At 44.3% G+C, this 27,441-nt stretch overlaps 1 protein-coding gene across 6 annotated transcripts; it reads right to left on the bottom strand.

The window, feature by feature from the left end:
• Positions 1 to 589: 589 nt before the first annotated feature.
• Positions 590 to 26,881, bottom strand: RAB9A (RAB9A, member RAS oncogene family). Of its 6 annotated transcripts, none has more exons than XM_061178797.1 (5): positions 21,358 to 21,549; positions 19,856 to 20,000; positions 5,512 to 5,604; positions 4,834 to 4,861; positions 590 to 1,663 (listed from the first exon to the last, which is right to left on the bottom strand). In XM_061178797.1, exon 5 carries the CDS (start codon positions 1,630 to 1,632, stop codon positions 1,027 to 1,029), a length of 606 nt encoding a protein of 201 aa, XP_061034780.1. In that variant the 5' UTR covers positions 1,633 to 1,663; positions 4,834 to 4,861; positions 5,512 to 5,604; positions 19,856 to 20,000; positions 21,358 to 21,549; the 3' UTR covers positions 590 to 1,026. The 6 variants fall into 6 exon arrangements, with proteins under 6 accessions (XP_061034780.1, XP_061034781.1, XP_061034782.1 ...); XM_061178798.1 differs by lacking the exon at positions 21,358 to 21,549 and adding an exon at positions 20,860 to 21,113; XM_061178799.1 differs by lacking the exons at positions 19,856 to 20,000; positions 21,358 to 21,549 and adding an exon at positions 26,765 to 26,881.
• Between the last annotated feature and the right edge of the window lie 560 nt (positions 26,882 to 27,441).

The following is a 27,441-nucleotide window of genomic DNA, read 5'->3' as shown; positions in this document are numbered from 1 at the left end:
TCAAGTGGTTCCAAGGAGCAGGGCCAGGGAGAGAAATCTCTCAACCTAGCTGTTCCAAAATGTACCCCCCCGCACAGGACAACCCCCCCAAAAGCATGTGGCTTGATAACCCACCGCTCCACAGCCAAGGGTCCTGTCCTCACTAACACGTGCGCCTGGCATTGGTGTGCCTCTGCGGGATGGGATCCGCATGAATGGCGCAGCGCGTGAACTTTACCCACAGAAGACCACAACTTGCTCTATCGATAAGGCTGCTCATTGCAGCAGAATGACGAAAAATCTCCTTGAGACCAAATCACTAAACAAAGCTCAGTGACGCAGAAGACACTGAATAAATACATGACCAGATAAAGATGTCTTCATTTACCCACACACACAGTACAATCCAGAAGCAGTACCTCCTCCAAGAGTGATAAAGCCGGCTTCTGTGTTGGGGGGGCGAGGGGGGCACGCAAACGACAAGTGATTACGAGTGAGATCAATTCTGATACGTAGAATGAAAAAGCAAACACGCACATAATTCTAAACCGAATGAACACGTCCTCAAATCACACAACTACACGGCAAATGCACTGGATTTTAATCTTTAATATCTAACATTATTGCTTTAGGACATGTTTTCCCTGAACCAGGAACAGAGTGCTAATTACATAAAAATATACACATAGAAAAAGTAGTTCTCCATTTTCCCGGGGAAAAAACAGTAACTCCTAGAATACTCAAGTGTTTTGTTTTAATTATAAAGTCTTGGTCATCTCATTTATTAGCTCTGTGACATACATATTTAAATTAAACATTATTAGACAACCGTTACAACTTATAAAGGTAAGGTGCCATTACTGAGTAAAGAGATTCTCCTGGGAGTGGATGTGCCCCTTCTCCCACCCACTAACAAGGCAGCAATATGGCTAGTTTAATTTCATGAGTACATGATCCATCGCTGCAAACACGAATTCTCGTCTCCACCCTGTGCTTATCTGTGCATGTGTGTGAGCTGGTTAGATCGCACGGGCAACCTCTCGAACTTCAACAGCAAGATGAGCTGGGCTTGGGCTTTCGGTGCAGACTGACTGTGTCTGTCTGAATCAAGTGATCCGACCTATCCTCGGTAGCAAGCACTCTTCGAACTGCTTCCTCAAAGGCCGCTGCCACATTCGTGGCATCTTTTGCACTTGTTTCAAAGTAAGGATAGTCGCCGTTGTCCCTGCACCAGGCTTGAGCTTCTTCTGCAGACACCTGCCGCTCGCTGATGTCAACCTTGTTACCCAAAATCACAAAAGGAAAGCTTTCGGGCTCTTTCACATCCGCATAATATATGAATTCTTTCTTCCAGTTACTCAAATTCTGGAAGCTTTGAGAATCATCGACGCTAAAAGTAAGCAGGCAACAGTCAGAACCTCTGTAAAATGGCGTCCTCAGGCTTCTGAACCGCTCTTGACCGGCCGTGTCCCAAATCTGCATGGTAACAAAATGTCCATCCACCTCCAAATCTTTATTTAAAAATTCCACACCTATTGTATGGAAGAGCTGGGCATCAAACTTATTAGTCACATATCTGTTCATTAGAGAACTCTTCCCAACTCCACCATCTCCAAGGAGAATTACTTTAAAAAGCGATGATTTTCCTGCCATTTTTAATCTCAAGATCTCTGATTTTGGAACCCTGTAAAATAAAAGGGTACCATTACATTCCTTTAGACCTGTACATGGCTCTACATGCCTCTATGAATGTCAGTGTCTAAGGGAAATAAAACACAGAGCCCCAATTCCTTTCTGCGCAGGGAATACCGGACGGCAAGAGACGTCACCTACTGAGCCCTCCGCCTCGTGCCAGGCACCATCCGACCGTCACTCTCTCTGACAGCTGCTGAGGGCTCATTCTTCCCCTTCCTCGGGTCACCGCTGACTGAGGCTAGCACTCAAGGCCAAGTCTGACCCCAAAGACTGTCCTCTCAACCGTTCCTCTTGGCTCACAATAAGCCCTGCCACCATTTGTTAGAGATGCAGTAGGAGACCGAAGTGGGCACGTTTCTGTAGCAACTGCAAACAGCTCTCTGGTGGCACGGTGACAGTGTTCACTGATGGCTTTCCTCTCAGGCCAGGGGGTTTCTAGACAACCCCCTCTTTCTCTCTCCCAGCGCCATCACCATTGGAGCTGGTAAGCAGGAAACCAGAGACACAACTGACTGATCTGGCTGTGAACAGGCCGAAGCCAACCACCGAGTAAAGGACTCTATTCTTTTCATTAGGAACACTATTTTGAGTTGGCTAACATTAATGTCAGCACCACTCGAATTTTTGATATAATATCATAACCTAGCACATTCTACCCACAAGATTCATTTGGGCAGCTCCAACTCTTCTGAACAAATGCGCGCCTGGGCTGTTACTTGTGTGTTTCGAGGGGGAATGAAATGAACATTAAACAAAAATGTGGTACCATGCGTACCCTTTAGGGGAAGCCCTGGGGCAGGACTAACTCCCTCCCCGCCACCAGTCCCCCGGTGGGGGGCGGGGTGGGGCGGGTACGGAGATTCAGACGCCCTTGTGTAGGCTGGTGGGAGCACTGTTCCTATTTAAGGTTTCTGTTTTAATTCTTTATTATGAAAAATTTCAAACATACACAATTTCTGAATAATGAGAATAATATGATGACACCTCACAGACCCTAAACCTAGCTTCACCATTTATCAACTTACAGCAAATCTTGTTTCCTCCATAGCATCCCATTCTCCCTTCTGCCCAATTATTTTGAATCAAATTATATCATTTAAACTGTAAATATTTCAATATTAAATGGCTTTTAAGATATTTGTAAAAGAAGACAACCTTTAGAGTAGCACTAACAGAATTTTCTGCAACGATGGAGATGTCCTCCATCTGGACTGTCTGATATGTCAGCCACTACCCGCAAGTGGCTAGTGGGAGCAAGGAAATGAATTTTAAATTTTATATAATTTTCACTAATTTGAAGAGTCACATTTAAAGAGCCAACAGCTGTATTGGACAGCACAGCCCTAGAGCAAAAATGGTAATTAACTTCAACATTAAAGTAGATATTGTGAATCCCTCAATGGGAAGGTAATAAAGGCATGAACAATAATTGTTGTATTGACTAGGATGAATTTGCAAAATCACTGCAGTAAACAAACATTATCTGGCAATCGCCTGGTTATATGCAAGTATGACCCAGTATAATGTAACTGAACACTTCCCATAACGTGCAAGAATTCTGCATTTCCTACTACAAGCTACACACTATTCTTATAAATATGTGGCAACTTGTCCCTAACTCTTATTAGCTCTTTTAAATTACTACAGTAATTACTACTATAATTAATACAATTTAAATTGGCCAACGAAAGTGTGAGGCAATTAAAGTGCATACTACTTGGAGGCTTTTCGACTTCAGTGGATGGCTCTGCCCAATGCTCAGGCTAAATTAATATTAGAGAGGAAACTGAAACTATCTCAAGCCCTTTAATTTCCTGACATAGTAACAGTGCACTAAATCGGTTCCTTTGTTTAATTCTTTGGAATCTTGCTTACACGACTTCAACTTAGGAAAAAAGAGTAGCAAAACCAAAAAAGCACACCAACTACTCTGACATAAGGAAAGCATCTAACGCTCCCTCCTTAACATTCTTCAGTGCTTCTCCAGAGATTCAGTTCTAAGTCCAACTTCTACGGCAAGACACCTGGCCCTGCTCCCCATTCTCGGCATCAGCCATTCAGAAACGCACTGCCAGATGGAAGTGAGATTCCGATCCACAGGCTCAGCCCTCACGCTCGCCCTTGCCTCCGTCCTGGCACGTGCTGCTCCCTCTGCTGGCGAACCCAACCCCACTTCACGCACTAACCGCTGGGCCCTCAGAACCGCTCCCCTACACTGGGAACCTCCCCCAGCAGCCCCCCATCCCAAGATTGTTCCTTTCCCATGATTGTGAAGCTACATAAACACAGACGTTCCACGTTGTGTTACAAGGGTGTAACAGATGCGCTGAATTCTAGTCTATCATTTATCTCAGGATTTTAGTAAGTCTCTAACTGCCTCACTGGACACAAAGTTTCATTGTACAGCATCAACTTGTTAGGATCTGTACATCAAATTATAAACCAGACTGTGCAATCTGACAACCTCCACCCAGATGCGTGGTTACATACATCTACCAAATTAAGTCTTAGAAATTCCTTGAGATTTGTAATTCATAACTCTATCAGGACACTTTCATAGTTCTTTTCTTTTTTCATAATAATGTGGGATTTCCTAGTTTGTGCCCTTATTCTGATCAAACAAATTTGGGATACGCTAGCCCCACACACCAGGAAATAGGGTACAATTTTTTACATTTCTCATGTATAATTTAGGGCCTCCCAGGTATCCTATTTGGGGGTACGCTGGCCTTTGCTCAAACAACTAACACAGGCACAAAGAGCTCTCCGAGTCTAACAGCAGCATTGAACATAAACACGCATGGTGATACAGATAATTATACAGACTATTTCCCACTGACATCTAACAAAAGCTAGCTTCATGCAATCTCTACATTAACGTAACATAATGAGTTTATGAACATTCAAAATGTCCCCTTTTTCTTCTCTGAAAACAGTAAAATGCTTTGAAACTTCTTTAGTATAAGCTGAATGAATAAACGTATCCTGATACGCTCTTTTCAAAACTTACCTTAAAATGAAGGCCTTTTATACTCCAGTTTAGAAGGACTGCCCAAAGGCAATAATCTTCACCCAAGCTAAAACATGACTTTAGCAATCAGCTAAACCCTATAAAGAAAGCTGAATAAGAAAAGCATGTCACATAAGCCATAATCTTACCTTAATTGTTCAGTTCAAACATCATCATCTGCAAAGAAAGAATCAGTAAGCACACCTTAGCAATGTACATTCAATCTGCTTTCATAACTTTAAGAGTAAACACAAGAATTAAAATGCAAAAGAAATGTCTGACTTCCATTAGTAGCTAGATTCTTAATTTAAAAGGAAAACTGCACCTGAAAGCTGCCCATGACCCTTCTCAGCCTAAAAATAGCCCTAGAATCAAATACTACACTTTAACCATTGTTTTTTTCCAACAAGTTTTTCACCTGCCCCCACCCATCCTACCTTTCTAAGTATCCCATTTAGACAGCTGTAAAATTTGGTTAAGATGAAATGTAAAATATAAATTACTCAAAATCTGCCCAAATTTTGAGTGTTTTAGAATAATCATATTCCACAGAATAAAGCTAACACAAACAAGGAAAAAAGAAGGACCACCCAAGGGAGAGGCACCCAATGTGACACAGGAAAAGTCAGGCAAAGACTAAGGCAGTGCAGAATTTCGTGAAGCTTCTTTCTGGGCAGCCAAGGCAGACAGGAAATTTTGTGAGCGAATGGAGGCCCACTGTCAAAAAGGAAAACTGGTTCCCTGTGCCAGAGGCCAAGAGCGCAGACTCGTGGGCAGGCTATTTGACATCCTGCAGCTCTGGGGACTCTGGTGACAGCAGTACCTACCTCTAGGGCTGTCGGGAAGATCCACTTGGACACGGACAACAGGGAAAGCGGTTCACCACTGTGCCAGGCTCGTTATAGGAGTGCAGGGAGTTTCTGTGGAATGGACACATGAAGAAGTCTTTACTGGGAGTTTTATGGAAACGAGGTAATTTCTTTTATGGCCATTTCTTCAGTCAAATTTCAGAAGAGTCCTGGGCAGAACAAACGAGAGGGCAACGCAGGCAGACATTAGGAAGCCAACGGATCCTAGTCCTACAGACCAAATTCAGGGTGAAGGTCTCCTGTGCCGACTGGGCGGAGCTGTGCTGAAGTACTAGCCTCTTCCGGTCTAAACCAACAGTTCCAAACCCCGTCCCTCCCTTTTTTAAAAGCAAAGGGCATTTTTGTGGGACTTACGTAAAGCAGCCCTCAACTTATAAATTCAATGAAAAAAATGATACCCTTCAGAATCTTGATATTTGGGGGTTAAGAATAAAATCACCACCACCACCACCACCACCACGCTAACACTGACTGAGCCCTGCAAGCCACTGACTGCTTCACTGTGTTCACTCCTCACAAGCCTCTCATTATCCCTACCCTATGGATGAAGACTCTGACTCAGAGACGTTACGGTCCTTGCTCGAGGTCACACAGCTAGTCAAGGGGTGGGGAGTGAGATCGGAATGTGACCGACTCCAAAGCCCAGTAGCTAACCCACAGGCGCGGCAGTCTCAGCTGCCTTTGCATTTATTTCAGAGGGCTCTCCTGTTGCTGTCGTAGGTATACTGAAAAGAAGGGGTAGCAATGGGAAGAGTCTTCCACCTGCTTGCTTTATTTCAAGATCTGCACAAAAACAAGTGAACCTGACAGAACTACTAGCATCCAATCCACTGACACATCGATAAAGCACACCTGAGTCTACCTAAGTTCTATCAGAGTTTCCACAGTTTGAACATGTTTTAAATGCAACTGCCATCACACATGTGCAGAACCCTGCGGCGCCTCCCAGAAGCCGAGTGCGTGGAGCGGGTAGGAAAGCAGTTCTGCAGGCGTCCTCAGTGCGTTCCTCCCCGGGCCAGGCACTCAGGATGCAGGCCACACCCAGGCCCTGGCAGGTGGGGCTCGTAGTTGGGGGAGCTGACAATCCGGGCACAAACCCACTTGCGTTACAACTGATACAAGTCTTACCAATGAGAGGTACGTGCTACAGAGTACAACACCCAACCAAAACCCAAAGAACAGCTTAAACAGTGCAGGGATTCTGCCCCTGCGGCTCCTTAGGTCAGACCAGGCCCCACGTGTGAGCATCTCCCGGAGCTGCGTGATTCCAGCCATCAGGGGAATTACATTTTCATCCAACATGATCCTGTAACAGAGAGAGCTACTTCACCTGCCGCTCAGTTAAAGAAAGAAGCGGTAACTTCCAAGGCCAGAGGACAATCGGCAGTGTTCACTTGTGTTAGTGAGAGACTATGCACCAGTCTCCAGCGTGGGCTGTTCTAAAGCAGTGTCTCCACGACCGTTTCAGGCGCACGCTGTCCTTAGAACCAGCCTCCCCAAAGGCTGAGCCCACTGCTGGGGGATTTGGTCTGACCACCGGCAAAGCTCAGCAGCAGGAGGAGGAACCTGTGGAAGGGGGAGGGGGCCAGAACCAGGAGGCGGGACCACTGGTGCGAAGCCCCTGCCAAGGCACCGGGCACATCCTGGGAGAACCCAGGGTGGGCCGAGCACCCGGAGCTGGGGAGAGTGGAGAGTGGATCGAGCTGTGTCGACGGGACTGGAGGGGCGGGCCCTGGGGCGGGCAGGGCCTCAGCGGCCACGGAAGGATTCCTGCTGACACCCTCGGAGCGAGCGGAGCCCTGAAATAGCTTCTGCAGCCCGCAACCCGAACAGATGCGGAGTCCAGAAAGGCAGCTGGCTGCGATCAAGAGCAGACTGCGGCGAGGGCGGGAGGGAGGCCTCGGGCAGAGCTGCGATGGATCCCTTACCATCCCTCTCAACTGTCAGTACCAATGGTATCAGCGAGCTTTGGGGCTGAAACCTGCGGTGGTTGGGCCTCGTACTTGAGACTGCAGTAAGATATTCACTACAAACCCCTCCTCCTGCTCTCTGGCGGGCGGCAAACTCCTGCTCACCCTTGGAAATGCAGCTAGACCTCGTCTCCCCGTGAAGCCCTTCCCCTGCGCTCCTAGCACACCCTGCACGTACCTCTATGTGCAGAGACAATACTGAAATCAGCATGCCTATCACGGCAATTTCATTTTTTAAAATATTTATTTATTTGGATGCGTGGGGTCTTGGTTGCGGCACGCGGGCTCCTTAGTTGTGGCATGCAAACTCTTAGTTGCGGCATGCATGTGGGATCTAGTTCCCTGACCAGGAATCGAACCTGGGCCCCCTGCATTGGGAGCACGGAGTCCTATCCACTGCGCCACCAGGGAAGTCCCATGGCAATTTCCTTTTTATAATGAAACAAGCTCTCTAAAAAGATTCAGTTAATGGAGATGTATTATACCATGACAAAAATGCCCAGACTTTTCCCTGAGTTGTCAATTTTCTAGACTCTACCAAAAAATACATCCCCGTACCATTCTAAAATCATCTTGAAAGAAAGGAAGGGAGGGAAAGGAAGGAAGGAAGGAAGGACTTTCCCAGTGGGGCAAATGGAAATGACCTAAATGCATAATTGGGGATCGTCTGCCGCCCTTGAGAAGACATGGAGACACGGGTCTGTAGAAATATTGTTAAGTGATAAACCTGAAGAACGTGCACGCCGTGATGACACCATGTAAAAGCTCACAGGTTAACATGAAAGTCTGCAAGAAAACCTCGAATAATCAATACCGAGTTCAGTCTTCAAAGTCCTGATTTGGTTGCAAATTCATACTCCTTTTTTTAATGTCAAATGTGTATTTTTTTAAAGCAACCACAATAATTTATTTTGCTCTTGAATCTGCAATTTGGGCAGGGGTTGGCAGACTCAAAAGTATTTTTTAAAGCTTCATTTTCACTTAAAGCCTAGCTTGACTGAATGCCGTAATTGAAATGAAATAGAAATGATTCTCTTTTAAAGTTTCATCAAATACTGCTATCCACCAGACCTTAAAGACAACTGCTTCTTAAATTTTTCTGTAACTCAGATATTAAAAATAACTCAATATGAAGCCAAAAACACAAGCAACAGAAGAAAAAATAGGTAAACTGAACTTCATCAAAATTTAAAACTTTTGTGCTTCAAAGGACACTGTCAAGAAAGTGAAAAGACAACCCACAGGATGGGAGAAAATATTTGCAAATCATATATCTGATAAAGGACCTGTATCCAGAACTCTTAAAATTAATCAATAATAATTTTTCAAAAAACAACTTAAAAATGGGCAAAAATGGTCAACATCATTAGCCAGTAGTGAAATGCAAATCAAAACTATAATGAGACACCACTTCACACCCACTAGGGTGACTAAAATCAAAAAGGCAGACAATAACAAGTGTTGCTGAGGATGTGGGAAAACTAGAAGTCTCATACACTGCTGGCAGGAAGGTAAAAATGGTGCAACGATAATGGAAAACAATCTGCGGTTCCCCAAAAAGGTGTAAACACAGAGTTACCATATGACCCAGCAATTCCTCTCCTAGGCATATACTTAAGAGAAATGAAAACACATCCACACAAAAACTTGTACATGAATATTCAAAGTAGCATTATTTACAACAGCCAAAAAATGGAAACAACCCAATGTCCATCAGCTGATGAATAGATAATAAAATGTAGCCTATCCATACAATGGAAGATTAATCAGCCATAGAAAGGAATGAAGTACTGATGCATGCAACAACGTGGATGAACCTCAGAAACATTATAATTTAAAGAAGCCACACACAAAAGGCCATATATTATATTATCCCATTTATATGAAATGTTCAGAATAGGCAAATCCATAGAGACAGAAAGTAGATTTGTGGTTCCAGGGAATTGGGAGTAACTGCTAATGGGTATGGGGTTTTTTTCTTTCTTTTTTTTGGGGGGGGGTATGACAAAAATACTCTGGAATTAGATAGTGGTGACGGCTGCACAATTTAGTGTATATACTAAAAACAACTGAATTGCATACATTAAAAAGGTGAATTTTACAGTATGGGAATTATATCGGCCTGAGAATTAGCAGTAAGACTCTAACATTAGATTTACACGTGCCACAGATGATCTCCTTGTCCCTTCAGCAGAATCCTTTTCAATAAGTCAGTTACACACACATAGATACTCTATTAGGATTACAATACCATGTGCAGGCACCAATGCATGTCATACATGGCGCACACTAATCTGAACAGGAAGTTGGTTAAGTAGGTTACTGGCAGGAAAGAAAATGAACTATGCTTTCAGCAAATACCTCAAAACTAAAGATAAAAAGAGCGCATTGTATGCCAACCCTTTCCTTTTCATAACACTGTTTTTCCAGCTTTTCTATTGTGTACTTTTATCTTGCACTATCAATTGTTTACGGATAGTGTATCAGTAGTAGCCTTTTCCCTGGCCTTCTCCACCCCCATGCTGGCTTCCAAAGCCAATTATTATATTACAGTAAACCAAGGGGGAGTCAGATCCAAGCATGGAGAATATATATCTCAAATAGAAATGTTTGTATGGATTAAACGTAGACACTTTTTATTGGTTATGGATCTAACTGCCTCCATTCTTACAGATAACGAAACCCATTTATTTCTTTATTACTTTTATTATATAGGATTTTGGGCATGGCATTCCAAGAGCTATCCAACCTCACGTACCTGCCTGTCCCAATTATATCCCTACAAGTCACCATCCCCAAACTTATCACAGGCATTTACTGTCCAGCCTTTGCTCAGGCCCTTATCTGGGACTAGCAGGCCCCGCCCCCCACATCGCCAGCTAGGAAAATCCTAGTCATCCAAAGGCCCACTTTTGCCACCCACACCCCCCGCCCCCTGAAACCTAACCTTTCTCCTCATTCTCATAACCATCCCATCTCTACTGCAGCTCTCCTTCACTTATGCTTTAACCATCTGTCAGTTGTGTACGTGTGTTTCCTAATTACAGCGTCAATTCCCTGGGAGGGACACACAACACCTAATGCCATCCATTCATTTGTCCTTTTTTGGTTCTGCAGCATCTAGTACAAAGCTTTCCATTCGATGAGGTACCAAATGAATGCTAAACTGAGAACAAAGAGTGAACTACTTCCTCCTTCATTCTTGTTATTCTATTCTTATTTTTCTATTTGTACTTACCGTACTTACAGTTCTTAGTTTCTCTACTCAATTAGTTCCTTCCCCCATTCTATTTCTGAGGTCTATTAAAATGTGTGGGGGGAAAAAAAATGTGTGGGAGAGGACAAAAAACTTGATTCTTACTTGAAAGTCACATGAGGAAACCACTTTAAAATAAGTACTGAATGCAACAGGAAACGCTGAAAAACGACATTCCTCTAACAAGTTACCAAAGGGAGAGTACGCTGGGTTTATAAACTGCTTCCTCAAAATTTCAGATTTTCAAATCTGAAACCCCGTGACTAACTCTCACTTCCAAAAACTTAAACTGAATTTATCACTCCTGGTTTAAATTTAGGAATAATTTTTTTTTTCCAAAATCACACATTCCTTTTGCACTCACTCTGAATGCCCTAGTGAGAGGCATGCCACTTCATTTCATAGCTTGAGAAACCGAGGCTTGAAGAAACTAACCAAGGCAACAAAAGCATGGATAATCCCTACATTATTTCTATTTTCGCCTGAGGTGTATTTGTTTCCTTATATCTTAATACAGGTGTGTCTCGCTTAACAGCCTATTAGCTCCACTCTTTATTTCCAGTCTTCCTAGTCGTCTTTGCTGAAACAGATGAACGAGAGGCAAGTCAAGGAAGTCATTAAGTGTAATAATGGGCGTGATCTCTTACAGCAAGAAGTCAAGCAAAACAGAAGAATTAAGCAAAATACTAGAAGAACAGACCAAACTGGAGGCACAACTTGTCAGATGAAATAAATTATCTAGGTGACCACTGAGCATTACCTCAGAGACAGCTAGACAAGGAGAACGCTGTGTAAATCAGACCACGCTACCACGATGTCAGAGCAGCTCACTCTACTAAAAGAACTCGTTTCAGTAAGTACTCTTTTATGAAGATGAGCTATCTAATTAAACTTTAAAGAAATATATACTTTCAATTTTGCTTAAAACAAGGCACCTCTGTAGTTAGGTATACTAACCATTAACAGTGGTGGAGAGAGTGGGAAGGGAGAAGAGAGGAGAAAAAAACAGATTTGGTTAAGGAATTCAATTTTCTTAAATCCTGAAACTATAGAGCAGCGTGATCCAACAGAACTTTCTGTGATGACGGAAATGTTCTTATGCCCAATACAGCAGTCACTAACCACATGTGGCTCTTGAGCACTTGAAATGCGGCTGGTCCAGCTGAGGAAGTGAACTGTTAATTTTATTTCATCTCAATTTGTTTAAACTTAAATAGCTACATGAGTACTGCATTAGATAGTACAGGTATCCAGTGTGCTTAATTGGGAGTCCATGAAGGAGCTGCAGGGGGAAAATGCACCTCCTAGAATCACATGTGAAATAAGGATGAGGGTATGGATGGAAGCATGTGCTTGAGCCTTTCTCTGGAAAGAGTATAAAAAGGTTTCTCATCAGATTCTTAAAGGAATGTGGACCTCAAGAAATGATCAATACATGTCTGCAATATTTGTATATTTCGTGTGATCAATTTGTGTAGTTCATAACACCCTCAAGACTTTCATCTTTACTTGGCGTTACTATTTCCCTCACCCATAAGACTTTCCTAATATTACACTTTGACCACGAACTGTGACAGTTCAATGAAGAGACTTATTCACAGGAAACTGCTAATCCTATAAGTGAGGATCACATTTTGTTCTTTGTTTTATTTAATGAAGTCCTTAAAAGGAACAAGCATACATCTACCTATAATAAGACACCTGAAAAAGGCACTTGAAATGCTGGACAGAAAAGAGTGGGGATTGTTAAAGGCTGCACTTTGGGGGACAGAATTAAAATGCAAAGAAATGGATAAAGGTCACAAAATAGGAAAACTATACTGGGAAGTACAGCTAGGTACTTCAGGAAGAAGACTGCATTATGAAAGAAATGAATTTTTTTTTTTTTTTTTTTTTTTTTTGCCCTGCCGCGCAGCATGTGGGATCTTAGTTCCCTGATCAGGGATCGAACCCTCGCCCCCTACATTGGAAGCACGGAGTCTTAACCACTGGACAGCCAGGGAAGTCCGGAAAGAAATGAATTTTAATATGCATGTTAGAAAAATACATTAAAGCAGCAAAACACAAACTAAATGTGATTCTTAAATGATCTGCTGTAACTCAAGGGAACCTTGGTTCTGACTTGTCTCTTCAAGTTAGATAAGAAAACTGGTATCTTTAATTTGGAGCAGAAAAGGTTAAGGGCTGGAGAACTTCCATATAAGCTCAGGGAAGAGTTAGTATAGCAACAGTGCCCACGAGGGCCACAGCAGGTAGAACTCTTTGGCTGTTAGAGAAATTAAATAAGAGGAGTGGAATTTCCCAAGAAGGTCTATTTCAAGAGAACAGCTATATGTCTGGCATACAGGACTCAACTAGATTAGAGGCTCCCATTCTGCAAGGAAGTTGTCACCAAGTCAAAATGAGAAGAAACTTAAGAGCGCCGCAGGCAGCTTTCCGAAAGTTCACTTCATCCCACTTCTCCATCAGTGATGCTCCAGTCTGTCCCCACCAAGGTACTGAAGGCGACCTTGCTTACAAAAAGCTTTCCCATCCCCCACTTACTCTGCCAGCACTACCCGTTTCCGCTCTGCGCCTGACCAGCCCTCCACCCTCTCACTAAACGCAGGTTCTCAACCCCTCTATCCCCCTGAATGTCAGCAAAAGTCACCAGAGACCTCCTAATGGCCCGTCCACTGGCTTCTCCTCCGTCCTCATCTAAATGCCCTAAGGTACATGCAGCCCTAAATGAAGAAAAAAGTGCCTCTCTTAGGACTTCCCTGTGTACACTTCTACAGACACACCCTCATGGTTGACCAACGTCCTCACCAGAGGCCCACCTAGTAGGCCGTGAATTCTGAGATGTAGAGATTTATCTGAATGTACATGATATAAAATCTCAGAAGGGTACACAAGGCATTTTTTTTTTTAAACAAATAAGGTAATGGAGGCCCAACTAGGAAAGGGTCTTGTAAGTATCACACCAATAGCTGGAGGCCTCAGTGGGACCTTCAAGTCTTAGCCAGGACTCAGCCACCATTACTGCCTCTATTAGGTCTAAACAGCCTGGCAATGACCTTGAAAATGCTTCCTACTTCATTGTTCATAAAACTACTCTGATAATAGTTTCTGCTTTCTCTTCCCCTCACCCCGTTGGCTTTCTGCAACCTAGATGGCTCCCTTTTCTAACGGGCTCTTAAGGAGATGTATCGCAAGGCTGATGACCTTACCTCTTCCCAAACCATGTCTTCCTGGGATATAAAACCCAGTGATTCCTAAACTAAAGCCCACCTCTACCCTCCCACCCCTCAGGCACCAGATAAGAATTCCAACCCCCTTTATAATATATTCATCTGGTACCCTGATGGCAGTTCAAATTCAACATATCTAACACCAAGCTAACTCTTTTCCCCATTTTCAAAATCTCTTTCTTCTTCTGTCTTACCCACTTCATTCACCCACACAAGAAACATGTCCACTTCCCTCCCTCCCTTCTGCCATTCTCTTGTTTGCCCAAATAACAAATGCTATGACCACAGTAACATCAGCCACCACTGTTCACTGAATGCCTACTAGGTACCTGGCAGAGAGCACCTTGAAGTCACCCGCCAAGTTGGACACTACCACCCATGTTTTATAGATCAATAAACCAAGTTCATAAAGATTAAATAAATTCTCCCTGGTCTAATTAAACAGGGCAGGTCAAACATGTGTGACCTTCACTCCCATCAAAAGACAGGAAAGGACTAAAAAATGTACAAACCCGAAAAGGACAATAAGAGAGAACAACTGTAGATGAGAGACAACAACAAAACCGAGAAGATGGAAAGCAAATAGTCCAGCAGTGACAAACTGAAGAGACAGGAATCCTAACTTGGCGAGAAGCAGCTGACGATGAGAAACCAGCCCCAGAGAGCACACAGACCCCAGAGGGCACGAGGCACTTCTCAACACTGACTGAGACAGGCTGGCCGGGCGGAAAGCACAAGGGTAGACCCCATGACACCTCCTCTGCACCCAGGGGCCCGTTTCCCCACCAGCAGACCCACTTCCTAATAAACTGTGTGCAGCAGAAGTTGGGGATGGAACACTCTGGACGATGAGGGCGGGGAGAGCAAGCGACAGTGCACACAGGAAACCGGGCAGGGCAGGGTATGTGACATTTTGGAGGGCACCACAGAGGTCCTGGCCGTCCACAGGATGCCACACAACTGGCACTCAAGGGAGTTCAGTCCCCACGTTAGCTCACACCACTTCCTTTTGATGACACCATATCTTTGCGAGGCGGGGTTTCCCAGGGCTAGTGTGATAAAGTTCAGGTACTGTGCAAATATTAATGTGGAACAGGATACGAGGGTAGGAGCTGTTTGCTCCCAAAGAGCATTGCTGAAATTTTATTTAAGAGTACTGGAACTCATTCTAGAAAATGCTCTGCACTCACCAATATGTGGCCTTCAAGCAGCTCTTCTGTTCTGACTTCCAACTAAACCACATATATATGTTCAGGTGTGTTCACCTAATCACTGCTCTGATTACACATGCAAGTGTGAAACTGCGCAGACCGGAGAGGTCGCCTAGACACGCACTGCACCCCAGGGAGTTCTAACATTTGCGAACCTGTTAAATCATTTAAACACTCCCTATCTGTTAAAGTTCTACAGAGCTCGTTCCAGAAACAGGAATCTGTAAGGCGTCTTTCACGCTTCTCTAACACTGATAACACAACCACTCTCATGAGAACAAACCTTCTGGAAACGACCTTGGCCTCTGTACCCCAAAACCTAATCCAGTTCACAAGAACCTGGAATGGAAACAGTTCACACTGACCCAGCAGCTCAGTTCACTGGCTACACTGCTCTGCTGTCCTTCACACTTGGATAATGAATGTGGCCACGGGATGAATGTAGAAAGTTGTTCCATACTGTTTCTCCATCCCCTTCAAACAACAGCAGACATTTGTAAGGCATCAGGCCTCGGACACAAGTGGAGCCTGTGTTCAGACTCCCCGAGGTGAAATGAGCCGGGTTCAGTGAAGCCAGCGTGAAGCCTCCATGGCCTGCTTCACTTCTTTCTATATTTCTTCCAAAACACATAGCCCGCTCTCCCGAGCCCATGCTGATCTAGCTATGACCTTGCCTACATTCACTTAGATCTCATCTTCTCTGTGTTCATGATAAGCAACAGCATCCTAAACCCTGTACTGGCTACAGTCAAAAACTAACAGAAAGTAATGGAAGAACCCAGAAGGTGGAAACACCCAGAGCTCAACTTCACTACACGTACAATACCAAGATTCAGGCTGGGAAATGGAGATTTCTCCTCCCAGTTCTCTCCCGAGCTCAGGCACGCCCAGGATTTCTGGCAAGCTCTGGCCTCACCTCCCCAACCCAGGGTAGCCGGCCCCCCTCCACCTACACACCTGGGTCCCCCGCCTCCTTCCCTCAGGTACCCTGACCTTTCATCTGCATCACAGCTTTCCAAACTCGCTGAGGCGTTTTGTGAGTTCACCCCCTCAAAAAAAAAAAAATCCTTAATAAATGTTCTGCTGATGACCTACTTAGTCACAGGTCCTATTTTCTTATCCTTGGTTTTGACTAACAAATTTATTACCTCTCTCTCTTTCTCTCTCTTCCATTTGGCTTATTTCCTCCTGCTGCTTGACCAGCAAATTGCCTGAGGCAGAACTACAGGCGCACCTCGTTTTATTGCACTTCACAGATATTGTGGGCTTTTATAAACTGAAGGCTTGTGGGAAACCCTGCCTGGAGCAAGTGTATCAGTGCCATTTTCCAACAGCATTTGATCACTTCTTGTCTCTGTGTCACATTTTCATAATTCTTGAAATATTTTAAACTTTTTCATTATTATTATGTTTCCTATGGTGATCTGTGATCACTGATGTCAGTACTGCAAAAAGATTACAACTCACTGAAGACTCAGATGATGGTTAACATCTGTTAGCAATAAAGTATTTTTTAATTAAGGTACAAGCATCTTTTTTTTAGGCATAATACTACTGCACATTTAATAGACAGGTACAGTATAAATGTAACTTTTATAAGCACTGGGAAACCAAAAAATTTGTGTGACTCGCTTTATTGCGATGGTCTGGAACCAAATCCAAAATATCTCTGAGGTATGCCTGTACTTGGAAGCCAATTATGTGACGTCTTTACTTGGTGTCATGTATTCTCATAGACATACATTATAAAGTACAACCATCTCATTTTATGAAGAAAGAAATGTGGTGACCTAACCTGGCCAGAGTAGCAAGCCAACTGCAGATGCAGCAAGACTCCTCCGAGGCCAGTGGATGTTCTTCCTGCACCAATTCCTCTGGATCCTTCCCAGAATAAAACCCCTCCAGTAGTAACAGAGCACACATCCCTTTGCTAGACGCCACGCGATAGCAATCATTTTTAGGTGTGTAATTTAGCATCCCCTCTACCCCATAGCAGACAAAAACTGATAAGAGGCAGAGAAATCTATCCATTGGCAGTGAACAACACACTGTCCATCAGCACGAGTCAAAAAGCAAAGCTCCTCACAAAAGATGCCGTGTTGACTGCATGAATAACAGAATAACACTCTCACAGCAATTCCTAAACAGAGCCAACCGTTTTTTTTTGGCCGTGCTGCACGGCTTGCGGGATCTCAGTTCCCCAACCAGGGGCTGAACCCGGGCCACAGCAGTGAAAGCCCAGAATCCTAACCACTAGGCCACCAGGGAACTCCCAGAACCAACCCTTTTGGACTCCTCTCACTCCCTCCCAAAGTTCACCTAAGAGTTGTATCTGCCACCAGAATGAAGCACTACATGGACTGAAGGGGCTAGTTTTAGGCATGGTGAAAACAGGCTGGAGAATGCCAGAGAAAAAACGCAAAATTCGATTAAAAAAATTTCATCGCTTATTTGTTCTTTTTTTTTTTTTTAATAAATTTATTTTTAATTTTTATTTTTGGCTGCATTGGGTCTTTGTTGCTGTGCACAGGCTTTCTCTAGTTGCGGTGAGCGGGGGCTACTCTTCATTGCAGTGCACGGGCTTCGCAGTGCACGGGCTTCTCACTGCGGTGGCTTCTCTTGCTGTGGAACACGGGCTCTAGGTGCGTGGGCTTCAGTAGTTGTGGTGTGTGGGCTCTGTAGTTGTGGAGCACAGGCTTCGTTGCTCCGCGGCATGTGGGATCTTCCCAAGCCAGGAATCGAACCTGTGTCTCCTGCATTGGCAGGCAGATTCTTAACCACTGCGCCACCAGGGAAGCCCCATATTTCTTGATTTCAATGATAAAATGCATGCAGAACTATTGTCTACTGAGGCTAATTCAAGGAAGAATTTTATGCTCAACAAGAATGGCTTCCCAATTTGTTTCTTGTAAATTTTCACACGTGGTCAACTGACAAAACTATCAAAAACACATCAACCTTATAAATTAGGAGCTTAGGATTAACATACACACACTGATACATATATAAAATAGATAACCAACAAGGACCTACTATACTGCACAGGGAACTCTACTCAATATTCTGTAATAACCTATATGCGAAATGAATCTGAAAAAGAATCAATATACGTATATGTATAACTGAATCACTTTGCTGTACACCTGAAACTAACACAACGTTGTAAATCAACTATACTCCAATAAAATTTAAAAGAAATACACATCAACCTTTCCCCATTTCACCTAAGTCCACCCACAGTAAATGCCATGACACAGGTACCTATGTGCTGGTGTGCAGCTGTTTTTTGTTTTTTTTTTAAACAAATTTATTTATTTATTTATGGCTGCATTGGGTCTTCGTTGCTGTGCGCGGGCTTTCTCTAGTTGCGGCGAGTGGGGCCTACTCTTTGTTGAGGTGCGGGGGCTTCTCACTGCATTGGCTTCTCTTGTTATGGAGCACGGGCTCTAGGTGCACGGGCTTCAGCAGTTGTGGCACGTGGGCTCAGTAGTTGTGGCGCATGGGCTTCATTGCTCCGTGGCATGTGGGATCTTCCCGGACCAGGGCTCAAACCCGTGTTCCCTGCACTGGCAGGCAGATTCTTAACCACTGCGTCACCAGGGAAGTCCCAGCTGTTTGGTTTAAAGACACCTGGCCCATGACCTTGGCTGGGCAATAAATTTTGTTCTAGGACAAAGTTAGAACGTGATCTCATGACTGTGATTAGACTGTAAGCTTCGGGGAGGTGGGGACTCCCCACTGCCCTTCATATCACCAGCACCTTTGTATCAGCAACCAATGGGCTACTCAGAAAATGTTTGTTGGCAAGTGGAATAATACAGAAACCAAATTCCCTAAGTCTACTTCAAGGGCTCTGAGTGACTCTCAAGTTCTGACACTTTTGCCTTCGGAAAAAAAAAGGGGGGGAGGGATTTCCCTGGTGGTCCAGTGGCTAAGACTCCACACTCCTGATGCAGGGGGCCCGGGTTCGATCCCTGGTCAGGGAACTAGATCCCAAGTGCCGCAACTAAGACCTGGCACAGTCAAATAAATAAATATTAAAAAAAAGGGCGGGGGGAGATTCTGTTATCAGAAATTTTTTGGTCAATCTTTCAAATGAATGAATATGTCCCTTAGTCAAGGGAAATCTCTTCAAGTTCTCAAATCCTCCCCACCCCCTGCTCTTTCTTAAAATGAGGAGGAGGTACCCTAAATAGGAACCAACATCACATCTGAAGAACTACAGAAGCGCTGGCTGTGAGCTCTGGAGTTACACAGACTGAGGTCAAGCAGGGCTTCTCAACCTGGGCGCGAGTGACATTCTGGGCCAGACAACTGTTTGTTGTGGGGAGTGGTCCCGTGTATTGTAGGATGTTGAGCAGCATCCCTGGTCTCCACCCAATAGGTGCCTGCAGCACACCCTCTCAGGTGTGAACCAAAAATGCCCGCAGACATTGTCAAATACCCCCCGCCCCCCGCTGAGAACTACCACTCCAAACTCACACAGGCCTGCTGTGAATCCCGGCTCTGCCCCCTCACCACCCGTGCCCATGGGAATCAGACCTACCCCTCCTACGCCCCAGCAAATTCTTCATCTTTAAAATGGAGCTAATACCACAGAAATGCTGTGAGAAGTAAATGAAATGAGGTACTTACAGGATTTACATGCACAGAACACCCAGTGCTGGAGTGGCGGCCCAAGAAATGGTAAGAAATGAGGGTAGGCTAAGAGTTCATCTCTAGAACCAAAGGAACTTATGTGCAGGCCTCCAGGGTACCACAGTCTAGATGGAAGAAGTGGCTGAGGAAGAAAGAAATGAAAATAGGAGAGGCTGGACAAGAGGGAAGAGCACTGACGTATTTCCTTAGCCTCCGAGAACCCGGCCTGGAGTCAAGGCCAACAACGTTCTACTTAGTTTTCCTCCATCTGTTCTAACCTCACAAACGATAAACCAAAAATATCCCCCACTCACAAAACTCTCCAAAGTAAATAAGTCAGCAAGCCAGAAACTTCTTAGTACAAACAAAAGGAATTTACAACGTCCACACAAAAATACTGAAAGCCCCAGATGGCCACAGCAGATGCAGAGAGTAGGAGACAAGCAGTGAAGACAACTTCAACCTAAGCTTCTAAAAGAGAAATAAAGAACAGTCTTCTTAAAAGTCCCTGGCTGAAGAACACCGAGCTTCCGGCATCTCTTCAGTTTTGTTCCACCCAGCGGTTTTTGAGATTACGGGCAATTTAGGGATTTTCCACTACAATGATGCCAGAGAAAGACAAACCCGGAAGAAAAATTTTTTTAATTGATTTTTTTAAAAGGAACCAAAATCTATTGATTTTTTATCAGGCCTCCGAAATCCTACAAAAAGCGCGTGGTCACGTGACAATTTGGAAACTAGCATAAAAGTCATTCCTCAAAAGAACCCCGGTCACGGGATGTGTCATCATTTGAAAAGAAAAAACCACCACCCAAAAACCAACTGATACCTCCACAACCACTTGGTCAGCACTTAAAATTTTCATCTTGCCTCCCTACATACTACGCTGGAAGAAAGAGAGGAACACGATTCCGAAACCCTAGCGAGAGTCTGAATCCGATAACACCCCACACGTCCCAACTGGTCTTTCGAGTGGCCCCAACACCTTAGCAAATATCCACCTGGGAAGCCGGTCAGAGGTCGCCAATATCAAATCGTGCGCGCCTCTGCTTTCTCTCCATGAGTCACGCGGGAGTGCGCTGGGTTGGCGTGCCTGGGTGGGTTTCTCCGTGTGACCCTGGGTGTCTCCCCGGGGGTTGGTGTGGATGTGTCCCTCTCCCTGGGTGTTTGGGTATGTGTCACCAGGTATCGATGGATCTCCTTCCCCGTGTGTGTGTCTCCAGGACGTCTGGGCGTCTCTGTCTTCGGGCGTGTGTCTCTCTCCCCGGGTGCGCGACCCCATCTTTCCACCTGCGTCAGTCAGTAGGAGGCAGGGGGCAACAAGCCGCCCCGCCACCCCGGGGCGGGAGAGTGACCCGCACGGGCCACGCGCGCCTCCCGCCCCAGCTGCCCGAGGCCCAGGCCGCACACGCGGCCCGCGGGCTCCTCTCAGACCCTAACGCCCGCGCAGCCCGCCTAGGCCCCCGCCCGGCCCCGAGGGGAGTCGGCGCCCCGCTCACCTCGCGGCCACACGGAGGAAGCCCGGGAGCTCCGGGCCGGCCCGTCCGGGTGCAGTGAGGAAAGAGAGAGGGTCGAGGACGCGGCTGGCAGCAGACGTCGGCGGCACTGCCCGGGTCCGACTACAGCTGCTCCCGTCCAGCACCGAGGGAACAACATGGCGACGGGGCGGGGCCCGGGAAAAGAGGGCGGGGCCTGGCCGGCAGGAGCCCTGAGAAGGCGGGGCGGGGCCTCGTCGGGGGGCCCGGGGGAGGCGGGGCCTCGAGGTCGCCTTCGCCCAGCCCTCACCCACTCCGTGCCTGTCAGTTCTAGCTAAATCCCGGGTTTTCTTCCGGTCGGCTATTCCTCTGGTCCTACGGCTGCGTTTCCGCGAGAGAGAGCACGAAATAATAGTTATCTTTAAAGGTTGACGTAAAGTGGAAATAAACAGATCGCATAAGCACAATCACAGGATGCTGTGATTACGTTGAGAAATGAATATGCAAATAGACAAACGAGTAGATGAAAATGAGAACAGCTGTGATACTGTGAAATAACAGGATTTTTGATTAAATTTTTTAAATTTCCTTGCTCTTGTTAAAAATTGTACTGCCTCTGTCCTCTCTAAATAAAAAGCAGTAGTGGGAAACGGGGGTACTGAGGAAACTCTTCTTAATTCCTCACTTTAAATATGGAGTTCAGCGCACGGGTCTTCCGATACAGGCTCCTGGAGACCAAAGAGGGATTTTTAGTCCCTCTAAATATATTTTGCAGGGCAGATTTAGTTTGTTTGTTTTCCAAGAGAAAGATCTCACTTTTATTATTTCCTGGGCCCACAATCATTAACCTCTGGCTCTTTAGGGAGTCATTTTCAGGTAATGAATCTAATTTAAGACTTTTCATTCAATACTAGAATGGTTCTATTCGAGAGAGTCTGTCACAAGTATCAATATAAAAGACAATTTTAGAATACTTGTGAAAGTGGGACATGTAATAAAGACTGAGTTCTAGTTTGAGCTTAAATGAATTTTTCTTTTATAGAAAAAAAAATCTTAGGGACTTCCCTGGTGGTCCAGTGGGTAAGACTGGGCACTCCCAATGCAGGGGGCCCGGGTTCCATCCCTGGTGGGGGAACGAGATCCCACATGCATGCCGCAACTAAGAAGTCCGCATGCTGCAACTAAGAAGCCCGCGTGCTGCAACTAAGACCTGGTGCAGCCAAAATAAATAAATTAATTAAAGTAAAAAAAAAATCTTATGCATACAGGTTATTTCCCCAAGGAAATATGAGTAAAGGCTTATAAAATACAAATCTATTGACAATAGGGAGGAGGAAGAGATATTCATTATCTTATTTTAAAACATAATTAAAACTACACAACAAAACAAACATATAAGAACATTAGAGTTAATTTTCCAAAAGAAAATAAAAATACGTAGTGTCAGATACATTGGACTAAATTGCAACAAGCATTCCATAGGGTCACTAAGGAAATGCTACCTGAAAATCATGTGTCATAATCATAGCCAAGGAGTGACGGGGTAAGGGTTTATCTCTGTAACCGCTAATACCAACCAGCTATTAACAGGTGCACTTACGAAATTACTGTATCTTGATTTAAAGTAAGCCTTGAGAAATCTAAGAGTTTTCGAAAAAGGGCCCTAAGAAGGTCCTAAAAGTGATTCTTAGGCTGTTCCAAAATGTGAGTGAGGCATATAAACATATCTGAGTGTAGCCATAGTCAGCACCTGAAGAAAGAATTGCAGAGAGCTCCTTTTTCTGAAATAACTCTTATTTGGACACTAGCCAGCTGACTCTTAAGAATACTTGTATATTTTGGTCTCTTCCACCATCCACTTTTTCTTTTTTTTTAGTTTACTTATTTTATTTATTTTTGGCTGCATTGGGTCTTCATTGCTGTGCGCGAGCTTTCTCTAATTGCGGCGAGCGGGGGCTACTCTTTGTTGCGGTGTGTGGGCTTCTCATTGCGGTGGCTTCTCCTGTTGTGGAGCACGGGCTCTAGGTGCAGGCTTCAGTAGTTGTGGCTCGCGGGCTCTAGGGCGCAGGCTCAGTAGTTGTGGCGCACGGGCTTAGTTGCTCCACGGCATGTGGGATCTTCCCAGACCAGGGATCAAACTCACGTCCCCTGCATTGGCAGGCGGATTCTTAACCACTGTACCACCAGGGAAGTCCCCACCATCCACTTCTTTACCTAATCGATTTGACAGTGCAAGAGTAGGGTGGGTGGAAAGATTTTTCCCTAAAGGGCAAGTTTGGGGCATTTCTGCTGTTGGATATGTGTGGCTGGCAAGCTGACACAAGTTAGACAGATGGTCTCTATCGCTCTTGCTCCATGAACTTGTTTACTGACGAAAAACACTGAAGAACTGACCTATTTTGGCTCCCTTCATCTAATTAGGGTTTTTGCCTTTATATTCTGTAAGTATCTAGTGCATCACTCAAGGAGGAAAAAGAGATCACGGTTGCTGGGCATTAACGATTCCTTTCCTTAAATAACACCTGCTTATTGCTATGAGCACTGGGAGTTAGTACTCCATCTCAAGCTGGAGTCTGAAAGGAATCACCTCTGGTATCTCTGATGAAAAGCTACAAGCAAGTGGGCCCCAGATTCAGGTATCATAAATATTGATTATCATTAAACAGACTGTGGACTTCTTAAACTCCACACTTCCACTGCAGGGGGTGCGGGTTTGATCCCTGGTCCCCTGGTCGGGGAACTGAGATCCCACATGGCCCGTGGCGTGGCCAGAAAAAAAGAAAGAAAATTAAATTGATTATACTTTTCACATACAGGGAAAAAACACAGAACTCAATGGTCGGCAATTTCACCATTAAATGACATATCTAAATAATCAGAAATGTGGACTCTCAGGCATTGAGACTACAGCAGGTAGACAAGACACTGGAGGAATTCAGGGGTGTCCGCAGGCACCCTCCCGCATTTTTGCTTCTATCCACCAGTTGTGTTTATATCATATGACCTTACCTTGCTGAATAAATTGGATTCAGTCCCTTTCCTAAGAGAGCTCAGAAGAGTGGAGGAGACATTCAATAAGCAACTAAATAAATGTGCAGTTATAAATTGGATTAAGGGCCTTGAAGGAAATAAACAAGGTGCAGCTGGTGGGAATACAGGGTGATGGGAGCAGAGAAGGCATGAGTGAGGAGGTAACTCATGATGAGCAAGTGGCAGTGGGCAGGGCTGGTGCAGGTTGAGGGCACAGCAGTTCACCAAGAACCTAGCATGTAGCTGCACTCAAATTCTAAATACAGATGCAAACTATTACAAAATCTTCATCACTGATGGAGAAACTGAAATTATAATGGTTTCTCTAGCCATAACTAAATCTAATGTGCTCCCTTAAAAATAATAAGTACATGCGGAACAGTGCTGCTCTCTCTTTACCACACTCTAAACATAGCTTAACCTGGGTAATTACAGAGGGCAGAATGAAGCAGGCATTAACCTTCAGGAATGAAGTGGGGAATTTGATCCCTTTCCTGATTTCCTGATGAATGTGAGTCATAAACTGAACTTCACCTTTAAAGGCAGTAGGAGGAAAATCCCAGGCACACCACGGTTACAATATGTAAATAGTATGTTTGTGTGTGTTTGTATGGGTGTTTGTGCACATGAGTGTTTATTAAAAAAAAAAAAAAGAATGGAAAGGAAGTAGGAAAATCAAAACAGCTGCATTGTTAGGGGAGTAGAAATCTGGGTAATTTTTATTGAAATTTTGAATCCCATGTTACAATATGCTTTTGAGCAATAAGTGGAAATTTTTTAATGAAGCAATTTTAAGCAACCTTTAGAAATACTTTCTATGACATCCAAATGTAATCTTTGCCTTAGGCTACAATGGTAAGGGCCAGACAAAAATCCAGTTATGTTAGCAACTTGTTCCTTCAGACAGAAGCCCTTCCAAATCCACAGACACATATAAAAGTTTGAGCCGCTCCTAGAACTCAGGACAGTAAAGCAGAACTGTGCTCTTCCCACCTCCCCGCTGCCATACGTCTGAGTACCCAATGCCCATCAACAGCTTTCTTGACCTTTTCAGTGTAAAAGCTGAGACCACTATTGTGCTCACATAAGCAACTTCTTTCCTCTCACCTCCTCCTGTCAGTGCCATCCACATAGGCATAAATAATCCATGCCGGTTCAGGCTGCTGGCCACAGCTGTAGCTAGGCTCAGCCTAAACTCGATCCCTGATTGGATTAAAGTGATAAATCCCTCACACTATCTGCCTAATGAAGGACCAGGGGAACTCTCAATGGCGAAAGATATTATCTAGAGCATTTATGTTTCATTTATACACAATGCACAGCATGCAACAAAAAAATATTAGACATGCCAAGAAGCAGCAAAAAGTGACTCATAGTCAAGAGAAAACAAAACAGTAGAATTGAATATGTTATGACAATTTAAATGTATCTCAGGAATGCAAGGGTGGTTTAACATTAACAGTTTGAAAGAGGGAAAAAACATACAATCAAATCAACAGACGAAGGAAAAAATGCATTCAATAAAATTCAACAACCATTCGTGATAATCTCAGCAAACCAGGAATAAAAGGGAAGTTTCTTAACCTCATAAAGAATATCTACTGAAAACCTATACCAAACATCATTCATTCTTAATAGTTAAAATCTGTAAGTATGCCCTTTAAAGCAGGGAAAAGATAAGTATGTCTCTTCAACATTGCACTGGAGGTCTTAGCACGCAGAAATAAAAGAACAAGTATCATGATTGCAAAGGGAGAAACAAAACTGTATTAAACACAGATGATATGCTTAGAAAATGCAAAGGACTCTATAGAAAACTTATCATTCAAAGAGTTTAACAAGTTGTCTTGCTGTAGACTGAAAGTGTGTATCCCCCCCAAAACTCATATGTTAAAATCCTAACCACCAATGTGATACTCTGGCCAATCAGATACTCTCTTTGAAGATCTGAGTCTTGGGAAAGCAACATGGAGATGCTGGAACAGCTCAGAGTTCATTCTGGCATGGGTAGTGGTGGCCCCTGGTACCCAGTGACCACAGATAATGGCAGTGGTGATGATGCCAGTGGCAGGATCTAGTACCTAGCAGTGACAGCATCTTAATTAAGCCATTCATGATCTGGATTCTTGTTTTCCTGCCCACTGTCCAAACTCAAGCTCCAGCCTTGCCTCTAAGAGCTAGCCAGCATCTCCCCAAGAAACTCCTTTTCTAAGTTAGAAGGAGTGGATGTCTTTATTTGCAACTATTGGGATGGCCAAAAAGTTCGTTCGGGTTTTCCATAAGCTGTTAACACTCTCTTAACACTTTTGGATCAGCCAGCTTAGGCTAAGCCATGCAGTGGTAGAAAAAATGACCCCTCCTCAAATCTCTGTGGCTTACAAAAACAAGATTTAGTCCTTACCTTAATGTCCATTATGGGTCAGCTGTGGTTCCGTTCCATGTCATCATCCCTCTGGACCCAAACTGATGAACCTGAGCTAGCGGAGCAGCCTCTGTCTGATATACTGCAGGTCTCATTGGCTGAAAGAAGAGAGATCAAAGTAATATCCCTGCTGGCTCTCAAAGCTTCCACGCAGAAGCGATGTTCATCATTTCCACCCACGTCATTGGCTAAAAAGCATGTCACACACTGGGATGTACAATCCTTCCAAAGGGAGGGGCACTGCAAGTCACATGGCAAATCTGATCTGAGGGGTGTGGTGTTCTAGAACTGGCCCACTGAGAGGGTCACCAAATATTTGAACAGTAACACAATATAACACAGCTCTTACAACTCAGGGCTTTGTTTTATTAATTTGATAAGTTTCGAATTGCATAATATCAATGAAACAAATTTATTTTGAGTAAGTTCCTTTTCTGGAGATTGGGTTTGAAACATGAACAATAGTAACATTTGATCTAGTTTATTAAAGTTGGATGTGGGCTTCCAAAGTGTGGGGTGGAATATGCAGAACAGAAATACATATGAACACACGTTGAAATTCCGCTCTAAGTAAAAACCTATTTTACAAAGTTTCATTAAGCATCTACCATGCCCAGAGTTAGCCTCTGGGCTTTGAGGGATATAAATACAACTAA

This window comes from Eubalaena glacialis, chromosome X, assembly GCF_028564815.1.
Source record: "Eubalaena glacialis isolate mEubGla1 chromosome X, mEubGla1.1.hap2.+ XY, whole genome shotgun sequence".
NCBI lineage: Eukaryota > Metazoa > Chordata > Mammalia > Artiodactyla > Balaenidae > Eubalaena > Eubalaena glacialis.
Note: the sequence above shows the minus strand (reverse complement) of the source record. Positions and strands in the feature narration are given on the sequence as shown.